At 37.2% G+C, this 16925-nt stretch overlaps 1 protein-coding gene across 7 annotated transcripts in view; it reads right to left on the bottom strand.

Annotated features, from left to right (window-relative positions):
- Nucleotides 1–16925, bottom strand: part of Msp300 (Muscle-specific protein 300 kDa) — a 134789-nt gene that overhangs the window by 52725 nt on the left and 65139 nt on the right. For 6 of the 7 annotated variants that reach the window (XM_013320259.1, XM_013320286.1, XM_013320244.1 and 3 more), the window contains 9 exons: nucleotides 16224–16694; nucleotides 14847–16145; nucleotides 14414–14587; nucleotides 12088–12186; nucleotides 11414–11651; nucleotides 10657–10991; nucleotides 8097–10547; nucleotides 963–1095; nucleotides 569–741 (listed from right to left, as the gene is read on the bottom strand). In XM_013320259.1, the coding sequence (XP_013175713.1) occupies nucleotides 569–741; nucleotides 963–1095; nucleotides 8097–10547; nucleotides 10657–10991; nucleotides 11414–11651; nucleotides 12088–12186; nucleotides 14414–14587; nucleotides 14847–16145; nucleotides 16224–16694 (5373 nt within the window). The remainder of the gene's footprint in view (nucleotides 1–568; nucleotides 742–962; nucleotides 1096–8096; nucleotides 10548–10656; nucleotides 10992–11413; nucleotides 11652–12087; nucleotides 12187–14413; nucleotides 14588–14846; nucleotides 16146–16223; nucleotides 16695–16925) is intronic. The other variant, XM_013320280.1, reaches the window with a different exon arrangement.

Genomic DNA, 16925 nt, shown 5'->3' with positions numbered 1-16925 from the left:
CAGTAAAACCTGTCTAGAACTTTCCTTTAAAGGTCCCGTTCGCCGGCCGCGCACCGAGCCGATATTGTTTGGTTACCGCGCTCTGTATTCTAGACTATTTCAAAACTTTTGAATACCTTTACAATAGACCTACTTCGAGAAAATGCTTCTATGTTTTGTTCAACGATAAAAACTAACAATACAAAGAACTTTAGTTTAATACAAAAACATTGAGTACAAAAACAAATACAGAATCTTAGCTTAATATACCAAATACCAATCTTTACACTCCCAAGACTTATTTCCCGTTGAGCCGATCGACGTACCAATCAATAGGCCTATGAGATTTTCCCGTTTATACGACTGATTCTGTTTACCGATTCTATCGATCGGATCGATCAGTCCAATGGGAACTAACACACAAAATATTTTAATTGGTCACCGATTTAGACCCTCAGTACAGATACTTCCAGCCAGTTGCTAACTGGCATTTAAGAGCGCCTCTTAGCGTATACTTAGTATATTGCACTTTGTCACTGCTGTGATCTTTTAATTCTGAGTGGGGTAACATCTCATTAGTTCAACAAACCTGCAAAGCATGTCGTGTGTCGAGCGCGCGTCGACGTGTGCTGGGGCTAGCGTCCAGCTGTCGCAGGCGGTCCGAGGCCGCGGTGACAGCTGCAGCCAGGCTCCGCTGTGTGTCCAGCAGCTGCGTCCAGCGCTGCAACTGACTGTCAGCTGTTGCCGCTCGCTTCGCTAAACCTAGTGAGAAGGAAATGTACCGTTACACTCAAATACAACAATGCAACTCACGCTAGAGTCAAGACTTCTATTTGGCGTCACTCGGCTTCGCGCTATTTGGGAATATGATTTTTAGCTAAATATGAACCACCATAATGTTTGAATTTAATATAGGTGAAGAACCCCCTATGATTCATTCTATCTCTCTCATACTCTTTTTCTTTTACTGTAGCTATGTGTACCTTCACAGGCGAGGTTCCACCGGTCAGCGAGGTCCCTGGTCTTGTGGTCGACCCGCTCACCGCTGGCCGCGTCCGCGCCGCCGCTCAGCTCGCGCGCCCGCTCGCGCACCACCTCCAGCAGCGGCTGCTGGTTCTTTACATACAAAGAAATACAATCACACATTACTACTAACATAAGTAAAACTGTATTAGTACAAACAGCAGCATTATGGGTTTATTTACCGGACTCAGTCGTGTCTTTATATTAAATATTTAGTAGTCATTTGAGCAGTTCCTTAGTAGTGCCTACTCCTAAATGCCACTAAATTTATACACTAACGGACTGCTTAAATAACCACTCTGAGTTCGACAGTTCTCTAAAAAATTTAATGAAATAAACCTTAACGAAATCAAACTAAAACACTACGAATTGTGAACACTTATAAACATAAAACTGTAAAATGGCGCCATTAAACGCATTAAGTACAATATCTTTTAATATGAAACCGTAATCAAGAGCGGTCTTGCATTCCGTCGACTGTTTACAATGTTATCAACCTCACGATGACTGCTATGATAAGGTGATAACAGCGCACTGGATGTGAAATTTTGCACACTTAAATTCAGCACATTACACGACTTTAGAAACTGGACAGGCTTTCCTTTCACAGAGCTTGTTCCTAGCTTTCTCTATAACTCTTAATAACCATTTTTTGCGATGTCTGGAAAATCTCTAATCTATATTATTACAAGAAAATCTGGCTAACACTCTACAACCTAAATTACTAGATCTAGGAATTTCAAATTTAACGAGAACCACGTGAAATTGTTTATCTTATTATTATACTCTAAAACATTTCATAACAAAATTAAACTTGGAGTATGCAACTTAACAAATACAAGTAAAATATATCACTAGCTATCGCCCGCGACTTCATCCGCGTGGTATTAAAAAAATACTAAGTTCCATCCATCCATCTAAACATTCGCATTTATAATATTAGTAAGAAGTAAGATAGTATTCATAAAATACAATTGAAATTAATATAAAAGTACTATAGTTTTGTTAACGTTACCTACACAAAGTTATAGACGGAGGAAAACATCAACTTGATGCGACCGACATCCGACATTGAATCATGACCTTGACGTACGGCGTTACCTCATTGACTATATTTTTAGTCGGGCCTCGTTTCGGCAACGTTCGGTGCTTGCACTAATGTTTATGACTGTACAATGTATAGTGCCCATCAAACTTTATAGCGGCTCGCAATATCGCACGAGACGTACACCACAATTTTCTCTTACGGTGAAGGAAATAATCATGACGCACATATCTGCTAAGAAATTCAAAGATATGTATGAAGTCGTACTGGTTAATTGTGGTTAACCATGATCCAGTGACTTCGAGCCCCTCAATGGGAACGTATATGGCTGATGATGACGTGAATACTATCTTTGCACCTTTAGTGAAGACATATGTTTGTAGGTACAATTCGCCATTAAGTTTGAATCTTATATTAAATTGCGTGCCCGACTAACCATCAAATTATACACATAAGTAGTAAACAAAAAGTTAACATTCTTTACTCTGTATTAACCTACTAGATATTTTTTGGAACAACGTTGTAAAATGACAAGTCCGTTGAATTAGACGCAGTGAGCATTAATTTACTTGATTTATGTTGTTAAGATGACGCTGTAGTAAAGAATTTCGCTAATTCGTACAGTCACGATCACAAAAATGTTATCAGAAAATTACGTTTCCTGGTAATGGAAGTTATGAAATATTTATTGTTGTTTTTTTATAGGAGAAGGGGGCAAAGGAGCAACGAATCGCCTAATATTATTTGATGCGACGCCCATGGACATCCGCAACGCCAGAGGAACCGCAGATTCGTTGCCGGCCTTTAAGGAAGGTGTACGCTCTTAACATAGACATAAATGATATATAGACATAAATTTGTTAAAACTGTTTCGATGCATCCAACTCTCTGACAACAACAAAATTGAATGCCTAATAATTTTTAATCTTACTAATATAAATGCGAAAGTTTCGATGGATGGATGTATGTTTGAAGGTACACGTGTAGAACATATTCTGGAAGAACACATAGGCTAATTATTAAGTATTATATATTAATCACGGAAGGAGACGCGGGCAACAGTTAGTAATGTATATTCACACGTAATAATTCATTCATGATTGCGTGCAAATATTGCTTTGCAATTTGCGCATTGTTGATTTCATTAACACCAATGCAATTGCTACTGAAAGTCAATCAACGTTGCAGTGTAAAGTGCAAATTCATGTGACATCAACAAAAATCAAATAACTGTTAAACGCTTTTAAAAATGGTTCAAAAATACTTTCTAAAATCATTACGATAATGACGATGCATTTGTAACAATAGTGTTAACTTTCACATTCAGAGATGTTTTATTTAAACTAAGATTAATTTAACTGGATGAAATATAAACCGAATATCCCCTTCATGAATTAACTTTACAATTCGTCTTTTTTTATTTACACATAACTCCGCATCTAGAGCACCGATTTTTAATTAATTTCTGAACTGACTAGAAATCAAATAGATTCATGCGTTACGAAAATTAAGGACTTTCTTCGTTTAGGCTAAACTATAGGACCAACATAAAAATAATGTATGAACAAATTGTAGCTCTTTAAATTTTTCTAAATAAAAGTACGCGATAGCATCTATATATTATAGTTTTTTTAGAATAATCATTTTTTGTTTTGTGATTATCCGAATCTTATACTATTTAGTCTCACGCGATTATTTCAAGATCCTTGAATGTAACATAAATAAATAACAGTACTACATAACAATGAAGGAGATATAGAGATTGGCATATAGAGTCATGTTGTAAAAGGACCCGTCTCACTTTTACATTAGCTCCCACAATGGTGGCTATTTATAAACTCTGGCCTTGTAATGTTACCGTATATTTTCCCTACAAAAAACATCGTGTCATCCCTCTCATTCTGATTGAAAAAATTGCGACAACACTGTGTTTTTGTATAGCTGTTTCGTCAATGGAAACAGTAATGAACACCGGCATAATACTTTGTCCAACAAACAATAGTTAATTATTCATTGTTTAAGATGTATCAGATTTTATTACAGCTTTTCTAAATTAAGTATTGGGTCAATTACAGCAGGTGAATACAAGATTATAAGGAACTTTGTACGTGTTTTGTTTAAGTTTTTAATATATATTAAGCATACAGTTAATGAGGAAAACATAATAACAGTTGAAAGATAAATTAAATTTGAAACATGTCAACTGTACGGTTATATCGATTTACGATCGCGCGGAAATTAAAAAAAAACTTAATAAGTTACTTATAAGTTCTTAAAGGCTATGCTCTACATCTATGCCAAATTTCAGTAAGATCTATGCAGCCGTTTTGGAGATACCTTCTAACAAACATTCGCTTTTATAATATTAATAAGATTGTGAAGTTCATTACAATATAAACACTATTTTATTCTGTTATATTTTGGTTTTTAACCCAACTAACTCTAGATCAAGGTTAAACTTCAATATTGATAAGGTTGTCAAATTATAAAATAAAACAATTTATTTTATCAAACAAAACTGATATCCTAAATTTTATCTTTAAACGCTTTATAACATGTAAAATGTACAATATTTCACAATAAAAAAGTAGATACGAAATAAATTAAACACAAACACTTCACTAAATCAAATAACATTTAAAAAATGTCTAAATTAACACCAACTATAATTATTTCGCTTGCCGGCGTTACACTTACCTTCCTTTTACGCGGAATGTTTATTTATTTATAAAAACAATAAAAAAAAAAGATACAATTAAAAAGTTAATTAAATAAGACTTAAGTAGGCACGTGGATACTGCACTTGTGTATAAAAACGATACGATTATAGTTAATTTTGCTTCGTACGGTTTTCATTGCTGTGTGTTCGAATGCAGACTGGCTGCCAGTGGGGCCTTGACTCGCCGGCATGACATCATCCTTTAGGGGAAACGCAACTGTTGATTGTTCCGCGGACTAGCGCACAACGGCGGAATTACTCGCAATTTTTATATAATTTACTTTGTAAGAATGAAGACTTACAAATAATAGCAAATTTAAATTATTCCTTATCAAATGTACGTTTAATACTTTGTCAAATTTTGTTTGACAATTTTTTTTTCTCTCTAATTTTAGGGACTTTCGTTTTTTTGAACATATATATGCCCAAAACAACCTACTTGGAAAATAATACAAGAAAAAACAACAATTACTATTTCTATGACGGCCTTTAGCACTATACCCCGGACTCTGCTAAGTCCGACAATGGCTGCGTCAACCGTTGGGCCAAAGCTGACAGATTTTTGTCAAATTTAGGCACTTGCCCTCGTTTGATATAAAGATCTTGGTCAAACAAATTTGATCGTCCACCATGTGCTTATTGTTAGTCATACAATGTTTCACAATGTATGACGATTATGGTCCTTCGTCACACAATACATATGACTTCTGTATTTATTTTTATATCAGTTTCATGTTTCCGATCACGTCGTAAGGTATCGGATAAAACTGCGGCATACGACCACAAGTAGAAGAATACATCCTGTAATTTGATTTGCAAAGAAAACCTTGCAAATTCAATGTCAAGAAATAATAGAAACCGTCAAGAACCTATACATATGTTAAACTTTAATTGAAAAATATATTTCTAATAAGTATCTCGCAATTTATTGATTTGGATAGTTGGATGTTTGTTATTACTTTTAGACATTATTCATTAGAATCCTTTGGCGCGAATGCCGAGCTTTCATTACCAAGTCAAGTGTCAGAATGATTAGTGAGGGGACATAAACGTCAACATTTTAATTAGTGTTGTACCAGTACTCCGGCACAGTGTCGGATTTTCTTCGTAACATTACAAATCTCCAAAACGGTTTAACAGAGTTCGATGGAATTTCGCACAGATGTAGAACATAGTCTGGACAAACGCATCCTCGTATAAAGTTTTTTTTAACTCTACTCGGATAAGTCGCGAGAAAATTCTAGAAAATAAAATGAATGAAAATATTGCTGCTTTGGGCTGCTGTTGAGTGTTAAAGAGACGAATAGTTAGTATACGAAGACGTTGTCTTAGACAACGGATAACTAGAAGCTTACTTGAGTGTTAATGTGTTTAAATAACGGACAATTGCCAACTCTACTTATGTATAATCTGTGTAGTCGCAGTGACAACGTTAGAAAGTAATAATAATAGTGATTTATTTATAGAAGTAGCAACGCGCTTTCTCCCTCATTGATCCGATAGCCGAGATAAAACTGTTTCCAGTACTGTACAAAAACTGTTCAAATGCAGTCGAGGACTTTTATCTCCTATCCATTTAATGTCATCTGTCATTTGACGTTCGCAATGTTAGGTCGAAAACTATATCGAAATTTTATTTTGATTTAGCAAGATATTGTAACAGTTTGTGGTAAAATATTTTAGATTAAAAAGGAAGTCGCAGGCAAAAGCTAGTCTTAATAATCTTACTAATATTATAAATGCAAATGTTTGAGTGGATGGATGTATGTTAGAAGGTTCTCGATTAAATTTGACATAAATGTAGAACATAATCTGGAAGCGGACAGGCTACTAAGTTTTTTTTTTGCGTGTTCGGGGTAAAATGCGACAGCCAGTAAGATCATAGATGTCCCTTCTGTTATCGCAGTTTCCAATATCTAAACATCCGTACAAAAATGTGTCAGTTTTTTCAAAGAGAATGTAAGAGATGGCAATAGCAATACCTTTACAGTGTAATAGTACAGATGTGTACATATAAAAGAGACAAACATAAACGCTTTATCACGTGATAAGATTTTATCTCGATTTTTAATTTTTTCTTTCTTGTTGTGTACTTTTAAATTATTATTGGAGCTGTGTAAGTTTAAGAATGAATTTCAACATCTAAATGATTTACATTTAAGGTTTAGAAATTGCAATTGAATGCTGTAGAAACTAAACTAAATCGGAAACTCGATATCACCTTAAACAGACAACAATAGGTCAAAGTGTAGGGTGACAAGTTTTACAGGGAGCAGGAAATTTATATTTAGTATAATAAAAGAAAAGAAATCTATACTTGTTTTAATTTGTTGAATGTTAGCCTTATATTATATACAATAAGTACTACATGGCTTTTTCACCTAGAGATAGTGTAGGTTTCCAACAGAAAAAGAATTTTTCTAATCTGTTCAATAGTTTAGGAGCCAATGGAAATAAACAATAAAATCTTTCCTCTTTATAATAGTCTCGGAAAACATTTTGTAGATCTAATTATCAACATCTTTAAATTTAACATTATTAACTAGATTTAGGCCCATATAAGCAACATCAAAATTAATATATTTTACATTAAAATCAAAAATCGGAATATCCCAGTTTTACCCTACATGTTGGTAAAACTAACCTCGAAGGGATCAATAACCCTAGTGAATAGAAAGCGGGCAAAATGAACAAAATGGTCGGTTGCTAGGCAACGAGCGGCGATGGGCAGGCGCCATTCCCTCGCCCACGCGTGGACTTTATACATACGTATGTATTTGCAAATTATCTCCACGACACAAGACACAAAAGATATTATTAGTTATTTTTATAGGAAAAAATATATATTAGTAAGACGTAGAAAAAGTAAAGTTACTTTTTAAGGTAAAAGTAACAAACAATTCACAGAAACGAAATTATTTACACTTTTACCGAGATATTCGATAACAATTACGATTGTGAAAGATACTATAACTTCTAGATAACGACAATGTGTCATCAAAAATTAATTCTTGTTTTTTATTAAACGTTGATTATGATTACCAATAAGTATGATAGTAAGACTCTGGATTTGGGTTAAATTGGTGCAAAAAAACATTCAAGATATTTGTTTTGTATTATGAATACAATGAAGTTATTTAAATTTATAAACACTTAATTAATATTCAAAGTAAACTGCAAACAATTGGACGGTCAGTCGCCGGAGAAAAAGCAACGCATAAATGACAATGGATACTTGTTTACACTTTTGTAATTTTTCAACGCGTACTTAGAAAATTGTACAGTTTTATTATTAAGTGCTATAAAATAAGACAAGATAAAGAAACTTACCTCTAAATCATTCTTGGCATGGTTGAGTTTCTCCAGGTACAAACGCAGGGCATCCACAGTGGTGATCAGCTCGTCTTCGATGTCATTCTTGTCCAATATAGACTTGATCTTCTCCACCAGCTGGCAGAAGTCCTTCCAGATCTCCAGATCCTGTTCCAACTGAGCCTGTCGCGATTTAGCAGAGTTCAAAGTGTTTTTAAGCAGCTGGTTGTGCTTCTGATGGTCCTTCGATAGTTCCTCCTGCTCGGAAGCAGTTAGTGACGGCCAGATCTTGTCAACGACGTCTTGCATCTTCTTTCCGACGAGATCTTTCATTTCTGGTTCCGATGTGTTAAAGAATGATTTATGTTCTTCTAAGTCAGATTCGATATTCTCAAAGTCCGTGCCGTTTTTGCCCATATCCAATCTTATTCCGGCTTCGTTCACCCAAATGTTTAATTTCTCGACCATTTGTATGTACTGTTGTCTATATTTCTTGTTGTCTTTGAGATGTTTCTCCCTGTTTGCTAATTCCTCGGGAAGGGATGTCTTCAAGGAGTTGCCTTCTGATACCATTTCGAGAAGCGATCCCGGCACACCGTCGTCATTCTTTATAATATCAGAGATCTTTGTAAATTTATCCAAATAAGTCTGTACGTTCTTTACTAATGCAGCGTGCTCGACTAGTTTCTTATCAACACTGGCGACATCTCTGTTTAACAGCGGACGTGAATGTACCGCAGCTTCGTTGTCATGCAGCCATTGTAATACTTCAGATAGATCTGCTGCAAGTTTCTTATGTTCGGCAGCAGCTCTCTCGTGTTCCTGTCTCTTTGATTCTACAAGTCTTCGCAATGTTAGAAGTTGTTGTTTTAGTGATTGCAAAAGTTCAGTGATATTGTTTCTATCAATGACAGTTCCTTCGGCAGCAATCTGCTGACCCTTGTCTGTGGCGGTAGCTAACAGAGCTTCGCATCCTTGTATCTTTACAATAATATCGTCGTAGCGTTTGATTTTGTCTTCCAAAGTATCGTTAGACCTTTCGATTTCTGCGGTCACATCTGTGTATTTAGTTATAAACTCCTCAATTTCTTTCACGAGAGCAAAGAACTGTTCGCGAAGTAGCAGAAGCTGTTTGAGTCTAGAAATTTGATCTTCGATCGTAGTGACCAGGTCGTCCTGCTGAGTTAGAATATCTTGAAGGTCATGAAGGTTTCCTCCTTGTAATTCATTAAGCATTGCCTTATTCTTTTTCAAGTCGGCGAGAATGGATTCGTAGGCCTGGATAACTGGTTGGACATCCTCAACTTTGCTGCCAATAGGTTTGTTAAGAGCTTTAAGTTTGTTCTGTATTTCGTTCAAGAATTCCAGAGCCGCAGCGATCTTAGCTGCAGCGTCTTTGTACTCCTTGATGTGCTTAATTAAAATGTTCTTCTTGTCGTTTATGATAGCGTTGATTCTAGCGAATTTATCAGAAAGGACGTTTACTTGTTCTTTAAGTTGTAATTTATTTGAGTCTGATAATGTTTCCATGATATCCTTAGATTTATCCTTGATTTTGGTAATATTTTTCTCCACATCCTCAGCTTCTTTGCTAAGCTTTTCAAACTTCGCAAGCTGTTCTTCCAAGAGTTGCAGACTGGTTGTACGAAGTTCAGGAGTGGCGGCAACTTCTGCCTCATTCAGCCAGCTCTGACACTTCGCTACATCACTTTCAAATTCATTTCTGCCTTGCAATAGTTTATTCAATGCCGCTAGCTTTTTGTCAATGTCTACTTTGGCTGATGTATATTGTTTATTTAGTCCTTCTAAGATAGCTTGCAGTTTCGTACGATCTTCAGGGGAGCAGTCTTTGGACACAGCATTTCCTTGGCGAATAACTTCAGAAAGAGTATCATTGTGGAAATCTGACAGTTCACTTTGATGTTTCTTGTGTACGGCAATTTCTTTTTCAACCTTTCCAACTTCTAGCGGTACTGGACCACCAAGCTTCTTGATATCGGCTAATTTAGATTTAAGCCAATTCTTTGCCTTTTCAATGTCATTTTCCAACTTCTTTCTGATTTCAGCGCATCCACTCAATCTTTCGATTTCTTGTTTAATCAGTGAGGCAAGTTGTTTTTGCTTCGAAGCCAATTCGGATAACTCAGATTCCAATTGCATCTGTTCAGAAGGTTCAAGTTCGGATTGAATGTTGCTGACCTTCTTCTCCAAAGAGTCGATAACTGTTTTCTTGCCATCAGTTTCTTTTAGTAGATTTGCAATCTTCTTTTGTCTTTCCTTTACTGATTTACTTTCGTAGCCGAGTGGCTCTGGATGCACAATATTGTCGATTTCCTTTTGAAGCCACTCGTTTTGAGCATTGACCTCGCTCTTTGTACCATCAATGGCTTTGTAAGTGATTTCGAGCATCTGGAGTTTGCGTTGAATTCGTTTAGCGATGTCATTGTATCTTCTCTCTACCGACTTCATCTGAAACAAGCGAATTAATCAATTCTAAAATACTACAAATTGGATATCGCAAGAAGTGTTTTTGATGTGGTTAGAAATGTTTAAGTTTTACATTTTATTGGATACTTACTTGTTCCTCAACTTGCTGAGACTCCAAGTTACTAACAATGTTTATAACTTGTGAGCCAACGTTCTTAATATTGTCCACTTTATCTTTCCCAGCTTGTCCAAACTCATTCGACAATTCCTTCAAAGCGCTGAGCTTCTGAGGACAAGGGAGACCGGATCCTTTGTCAGCGAGGCACATCTTCTTGAGTACAGCATCGAACCAATCGTGGATCTCCTGACATTTGTGACGGAAATCATCGATGATGCCTTGGTTGGACTTTTCTCTTTCAATAGCTTGGAGAATCGTCTTCTCAAGGTTGTCCAATTCCTCTTCAAGGTTGATTTCATCTTCTAAACCTAAAGATATTTATACATCAACATTATGAGGGCATATTTCTAAATAATCTATAAACAAGTGACCTACTAATTTTATAAATACTTAAGTCGTATAAATTCCCAGTCTTATGAGCATTGCGCACGGAAATATCCGGACAGGTTTCATACAAAGTTCGTGTTTGAACATCTTACTGGCAAATTGCCAAATAAAATATATTACCATAGCAACATTTAAACAAGATTTATGTTATTCGATAATATTTAACTATAATTCGGCTATCGAGTTATTGATACTTGACTGAGTGTAGCATATTATATAATTTAAATTGGCAAAGGATTTTTTTAAATATTAACGTTAGAAATCAGCACAGTGTGCTACAAAAAAAGCGAAACGTAATTTTGTCTTAACAATTTTACTAGAAAATAAGACTACAAAAGCTTACCTTCTGTGGGTATTTCGGTAAGCAATCTGTTTCTCTTTTCTGCCAGTGAAGCTAAAGCGTCGCTCATAGCAGCCATGTCATTTTTGGCTGCTTCGGGGCGCAGTTTCGAAGGGTTGGACAGCCAATCATGTGCAAGGGCTTTGTGTGTGTTAATCCATTCTTGGATCTCAAGTACTTGCTTCATAGCTTCCTCCATACCATGGACCGCATCGCCCAAGGTTTCCAGATGACTTTGTACCTATTTAAAAGTATATCGTAAGTATTAATATTATCAAAGTGCAGTGTTGTTGTTTAGTAATGTGTTCATACAGCATATTTACAGTGATTTATTAGTGGGGAAAGCTTTATCGAGTGCATACGGCATTTTACTTATTACAACTACATTAATATCAGACCTCGAAAATTAATTTCTAACAGAAAAATGGTCTTAAACATTAATGTTTTTAAACCTTGTTGTTTAACAAGACATTTGGTCATGGCTAGGTTATCCCAATGCCAGAAGGAATACACACAGGGATGGCTCGCTCCCTTTCACGTCCCATTAAATCCTAAAGTTGTACTGTGCACAGAGTCACAAGGAAAATTACGATCCATAAAGTTCCTATCCTATCTGATTCCGTCTCTAACCTGCATCGTAATCGTCTATCCATGTGTATAGCGTGCTGAAGCCTTACCTTCATTTGCAAAGAGTTCATTTTCTTGCTAAATTCTGGTGATTCGAGGCTCTTAAGCAAGACATCGACCCTCGGCTCGGCCACATCAGTCACATGTTGCTACGGACAGACATCATGCTCAACACCGTGCGGGTTAGTATTGCAATGTTACGTATTTATGTGGGACAGAAAGATGTTTATATGTCATTACTAGCGGTCGCCCGCGACTCCTACCGCGGTACATGTTCTTCCAGACTATGTTTTATATGTATGATACATTTAATTGAGATCTGTTCAACTATTCAAGATAGAAGGCTCACATCAATCAATACTAGATTGAGATCAGTGCTTGTCAAGAGGGTTCTGTATACATACGAAGAATTTTTTCAATGATTTTTTTTTGTAAATCTCTTTTTGTACTGTACTTTTAAACATTACCAATAAATATTGTATTCTATTGTACTGATACCTTCGAACAAACATACATACGTCTTAACAAACGCATTTAAAATATTAGTAAGAAGTAGAAAAATATCAATAGTATTAGTCTATTGATGTTTGAAATTTAAGTTAAATCAAAAGAGGCTTTATCAATGAATGATTTGAAAGATTAGCGTGGTTTGGACATGTTATGAGGAGGGATGATGATGATATAAGCAAAAAAGTAATGAGATTGAATGTGGATGGCTACAAGGGTAGGGGAAGACCAAAAAAAGTATGGAATGACTGTGTGAAAGAGGATATGCGTAAGAAGGGGGTAGACTCGGATATGACGGCTGATAGAGATGTATGGAGGAGTAGTACATACTGTGCCGACCCTCGATAGGGATAAGGGCAGGTTTGATGATGATGATGAATGATTTGAAAGAAATTATGTACATTTGGTATATATTTTTTTTATTTTTAAGATCAATCTATACCAAATATTATGATTCTAATGTGTTATATACAATTAGTAAGTAACTACATATGTATTATTTCAGTAGTCAAAGAAATATCAAACCAACATATGCGTAATATCACGTCAATCAACTTGACAAAACCCGGTCTTTGCAATGTAAATATTTACTTATGACATATAAAAATAACTTTCCGGCCCACATAATGTAATCACCGTGTATTGAAAGTGATAATAAAGTGCGGTTCACACAAGTGCACGTGTACAAACATAGGTGTGTGTAGGCCTTTTAATCAGTCTGTTTGTTCAAACATTGAACTGGATAGAGCCAATTTATATTGTAACTAGCTGTCGCCCGCGACTCATCAGTAGCCTGTGTTCCTTCCAGACTATGTTCTACATCTATATCAAATTTCAGCAAGATCCATCAGCCGTTCTTGATATGTTTAAACAAATATCCAAACATTAGCATTTTTAATATTAGTAAGATTTACTTTTAAACATTTACGGACACAGTAACCAGTACTTTAATTCCTAAGCATCAGTTAATAAATATAGCTTTATCTTACTAATATTATAAATGCGAAAGTTTAGATGGATGATGGTTGTTTGTTTGAAGATATCTCCGGAACGGCTCAACGGATCTCAATGAAATTTGGCATGTAAGTAGAACATAGTCTACTTAGTACGCTTTTATAATATCGCGCGGACGGAGTCGCGAGCGTCAGCTAGGTCTATATAAGAATTTATTAAGAATATAATTGTCTCTTTTCAGCATTTTTAATCAAAGCAAATTATGTGTTCACAAATTTTAAAATCCGACAACATCAAATGATACCAGGTGCAAAAAAAACACATTGCCAACGTCTACGCCTGTACAATTCGTTACTAACTACGGCATAGTGTATCTACCACATCGTATGATTGTTTTATAAATATATAAGGAATTCTTACTTCATATATTATGCTAACTCGTTGGTTTTGTTCTTTTTCGGACCTGGCAAACTTAAAGCTTTATAAACAGCAACATATTATAATAAGTTAAGTTTTATTTTTACTAAGTAACTTAATTAACTAGTGCGTATTCTTTTTTCTTATATGTAGTTTTAATTTCAATCTTTGGAAAAACACAACATCAAGAAACAACATAACACTCCATGCTTTCGAAAGGGTAACATTACCTAATACCCAAAATAAGAAAAAAAATGCACCCTAAAACCTTGCCAGTATATTAAAAAAATCAAAAATATTTAATCCAAAAAAAAAAAAAATCAAAAGAGAATGGTTAAGAATAGAAAAAAGACGTCGTAACATAATCAAATGACAAGAGCAAGGCCCGAAACTGGCAAATTACTAGTGATTACCCCAATCCCTAGTCGCGTAGAGACATCACACAAGAGTCTCCTGTAGCAGGTCAGTGGCGAGTACCCTGGCTGCAGTGGTGAGTACCTGATCAATGAGGTCTTCGAGTCGTGCGCGCGCGTGCAGCTCGCGCGGCGGCACGGGCAGCGGCGCGGTGTCTGCGGGCGAGGCGGGACGCGACACGGAGGCGGCGGCCGCACTGCACGCCGCCACTGCCGCCGACAGGCGCGCCTTCTCCGTCTGCAGCCGGTTGTGCAGACCCTGACACACACACACAATTTACTTTAAACCTTTATCTTTACCAATAGTTCATCGCTTTTGTTACACACATTGTGACGGCCTGAACTCTAAACGAGTGTACCGATTTTGATGAGTGGTGTGTCATTCGATTCGTCTTCTTCTCCTGAGTGTCATAGGATATTTCACCGACATAGAAAAGCTTTTCTAACGTTGCTCAATCAATTTTTCGATTAATTAGACTATATTCTGGAACAATAGAGGAAAATCAGAATCTACTTACCCTCGCTTTATCCAGCAAGTCTCGTCCATGAGTGAGGCCATCGACGGGCACGTCCAGCTCGGTGATGGCGGGCTCGCACTCGTCCAGGTTGTTCAGGATGCTCTCCAGCGTATCCTCGTACTCCTTGAACTTGGCGAGACCTTCTCTCAGTCGTCTCTCGATCTGTAGCGCGGTCGCCAGCAAGCTCTTGTGGCTGTCGTTGACGTTTTTCAGTTGCTTGCCGACGGTGTCGCGTATCGCCGGAGTGGTCGCCTCGTAACGCTCGATCTGTGCGCGACCCTTGCCTTCCAGGTCGTCGAGCGTGGTGCGGTACTTCTGTATGTCATCCAGCAGCACCGCGTGCTGGGCCAGCTGCTCCTCCGTCTGCTCCCTGTTGGCGATGTACAGCGAGTTGTGCGCCATCAGCTGGAAGGACACCTGCAGCAGCCACTTCTCCGTGTCCTGCAGCGACTGGTGGTACTGGTTGTAGTCCTTGATTTCGTTCTCCAGTTCCACTTTCTTCGCGGCGCACTTAGCTCTTAAGGCGTTACATTTCTTCTCTATTTCGGTGACAGACTCCTTGACCGCGGGTTTCTTCGCCCATCCGCTGAGTTCTGCGGCCTCCTCTTTAAGTCTCTCCAGTTCTGGTTTCTTGTTGTCGATTTCGTCCTCAATGTGCTTGTACTTCTCGAGCAAGGTCTTCATCTCGCCGAGTTCTCCGCCGGTGGGCGCCACTTTGTCTAAGTTCTGCTCGGTGCTACTGATCCATTGGTTGAGTTTGTTCTTTGATTCCTCGAAATCTTCCCATTTGCCAATCGCCGCTTTGAGCTGAGCAGTTATGGAGTTCAGGTCGATCTTCAGCTGATCCCAGCTTTCCTGTAGAACTTGCACGTCGTTTCGCAAGCTGTCCTGTTCCTCGGGCGGTGTATTGTTGAGAGCTTTCTTAAACGCTTCCTGCAAAACGACCAAGAGATGGTGACCCTCGGTCATTCTGTTGCTGACCAGTTTGACAGTTTCCAGTTTATCTTTAGTGGTGTCAATATCGCCGACTCCTATGGAATCGTGCACGGTGCCATGTGCGGTTTCCAGCCATTGCTGAAGTTCCTTCTTTGCTTTGATAAACTCTGTGTGATCGGATAAATTCTTTTCGCCGTTGGAAACTAGGCTCTGTATCTTGGTAAGAAGAGATGTGTATTCTGTTTGCAAATTGACTGTCTTATCTCGAACCCAAGCGCAAGCGCTGAGTTCCATCAGATTTTCACATCTGTCGTTCAGTTCTTCTAAGACGTGTTTGTTTGCGAGCGCTTGAGCGAGTAAATCCTAAAAAGATAAAAATATATAAAGTTTGCAATTTTCATCTTTAAATAAACCACCATAGAAGACAAAATTAATACTTACGCGACATTTATCCAAATATTCGGGAGTGATTTTATCCACCTTTTGTACAGAAGACAATTTACCTCCGAAGTCTTTCACCCAGCTGCTCATCTTCTCTGATGTTTCCAAGAAATCTGACCAAGCGGAGAGACATTTCTCCAGAAGTTTCTTGGTATCTTTACAGATATGTTGTAGATTCTCCCATTCAATCTTCAATTGCTTTATTTCTTGGTTTATATTATCTTTGCCTTCGTTCCCTGTTGTTTCTAAAACAGCTTCACTCAGTTGAATAGCTTTTTTAAGTAAAGCCTCACCTTTGGGCAAAGATTTAATGATTTTGTTGACATTCTTTAGTTTCTCTTGTACTTCTTTCTTCTCTCCGTGTGAGTCCGAGCATTGTTGTATTTCGATTTTGCAATTGCGTATCCAATCATAGAAACTGTCGTATGATTCCTTGTATTGAATATGTGTATTTACGTAATCTTCCAGTTTCTGAACGAAAATAAAATAAACAATTTTTATATCCGTAAATAGATACAGTAAAAAAAATATTTTTATGGTGGCAAATGAACAAGCGGCCATCTAAATTCACATAAATAGCGAAGCAACCGTTGCCTATGGGCATCTGCAATTGCAGAGCGTTGTCTACCTTTAATCGACAAAAAAGGGGAGGCACAGAAACAGTATTTCCCCTTCCTATGCGTCCCTCTTCCAAAAAATCCA

Source organism: Papilio xuthus, unplaced genomic scaffold (genome assembly GCF_000836235.2).
Source record: "Papilio xuthus unplaced genomic scaffold, Pxut_1.1 DF828952.1, whole genome shotgun sequence".
NCBI classification, from domain to species: domain Eukaryota; kingdom Metazoa; phylum Arthropoda; class Insecta; order Lepidoptera; family Papilionidae; genus Papilio; species Papilio xuthus.
The sequence above is the reverse complement of the archived record's forward strand: the minus strand, read 5'-3'. Positions and strand labels throughout refer to the sequence as shown.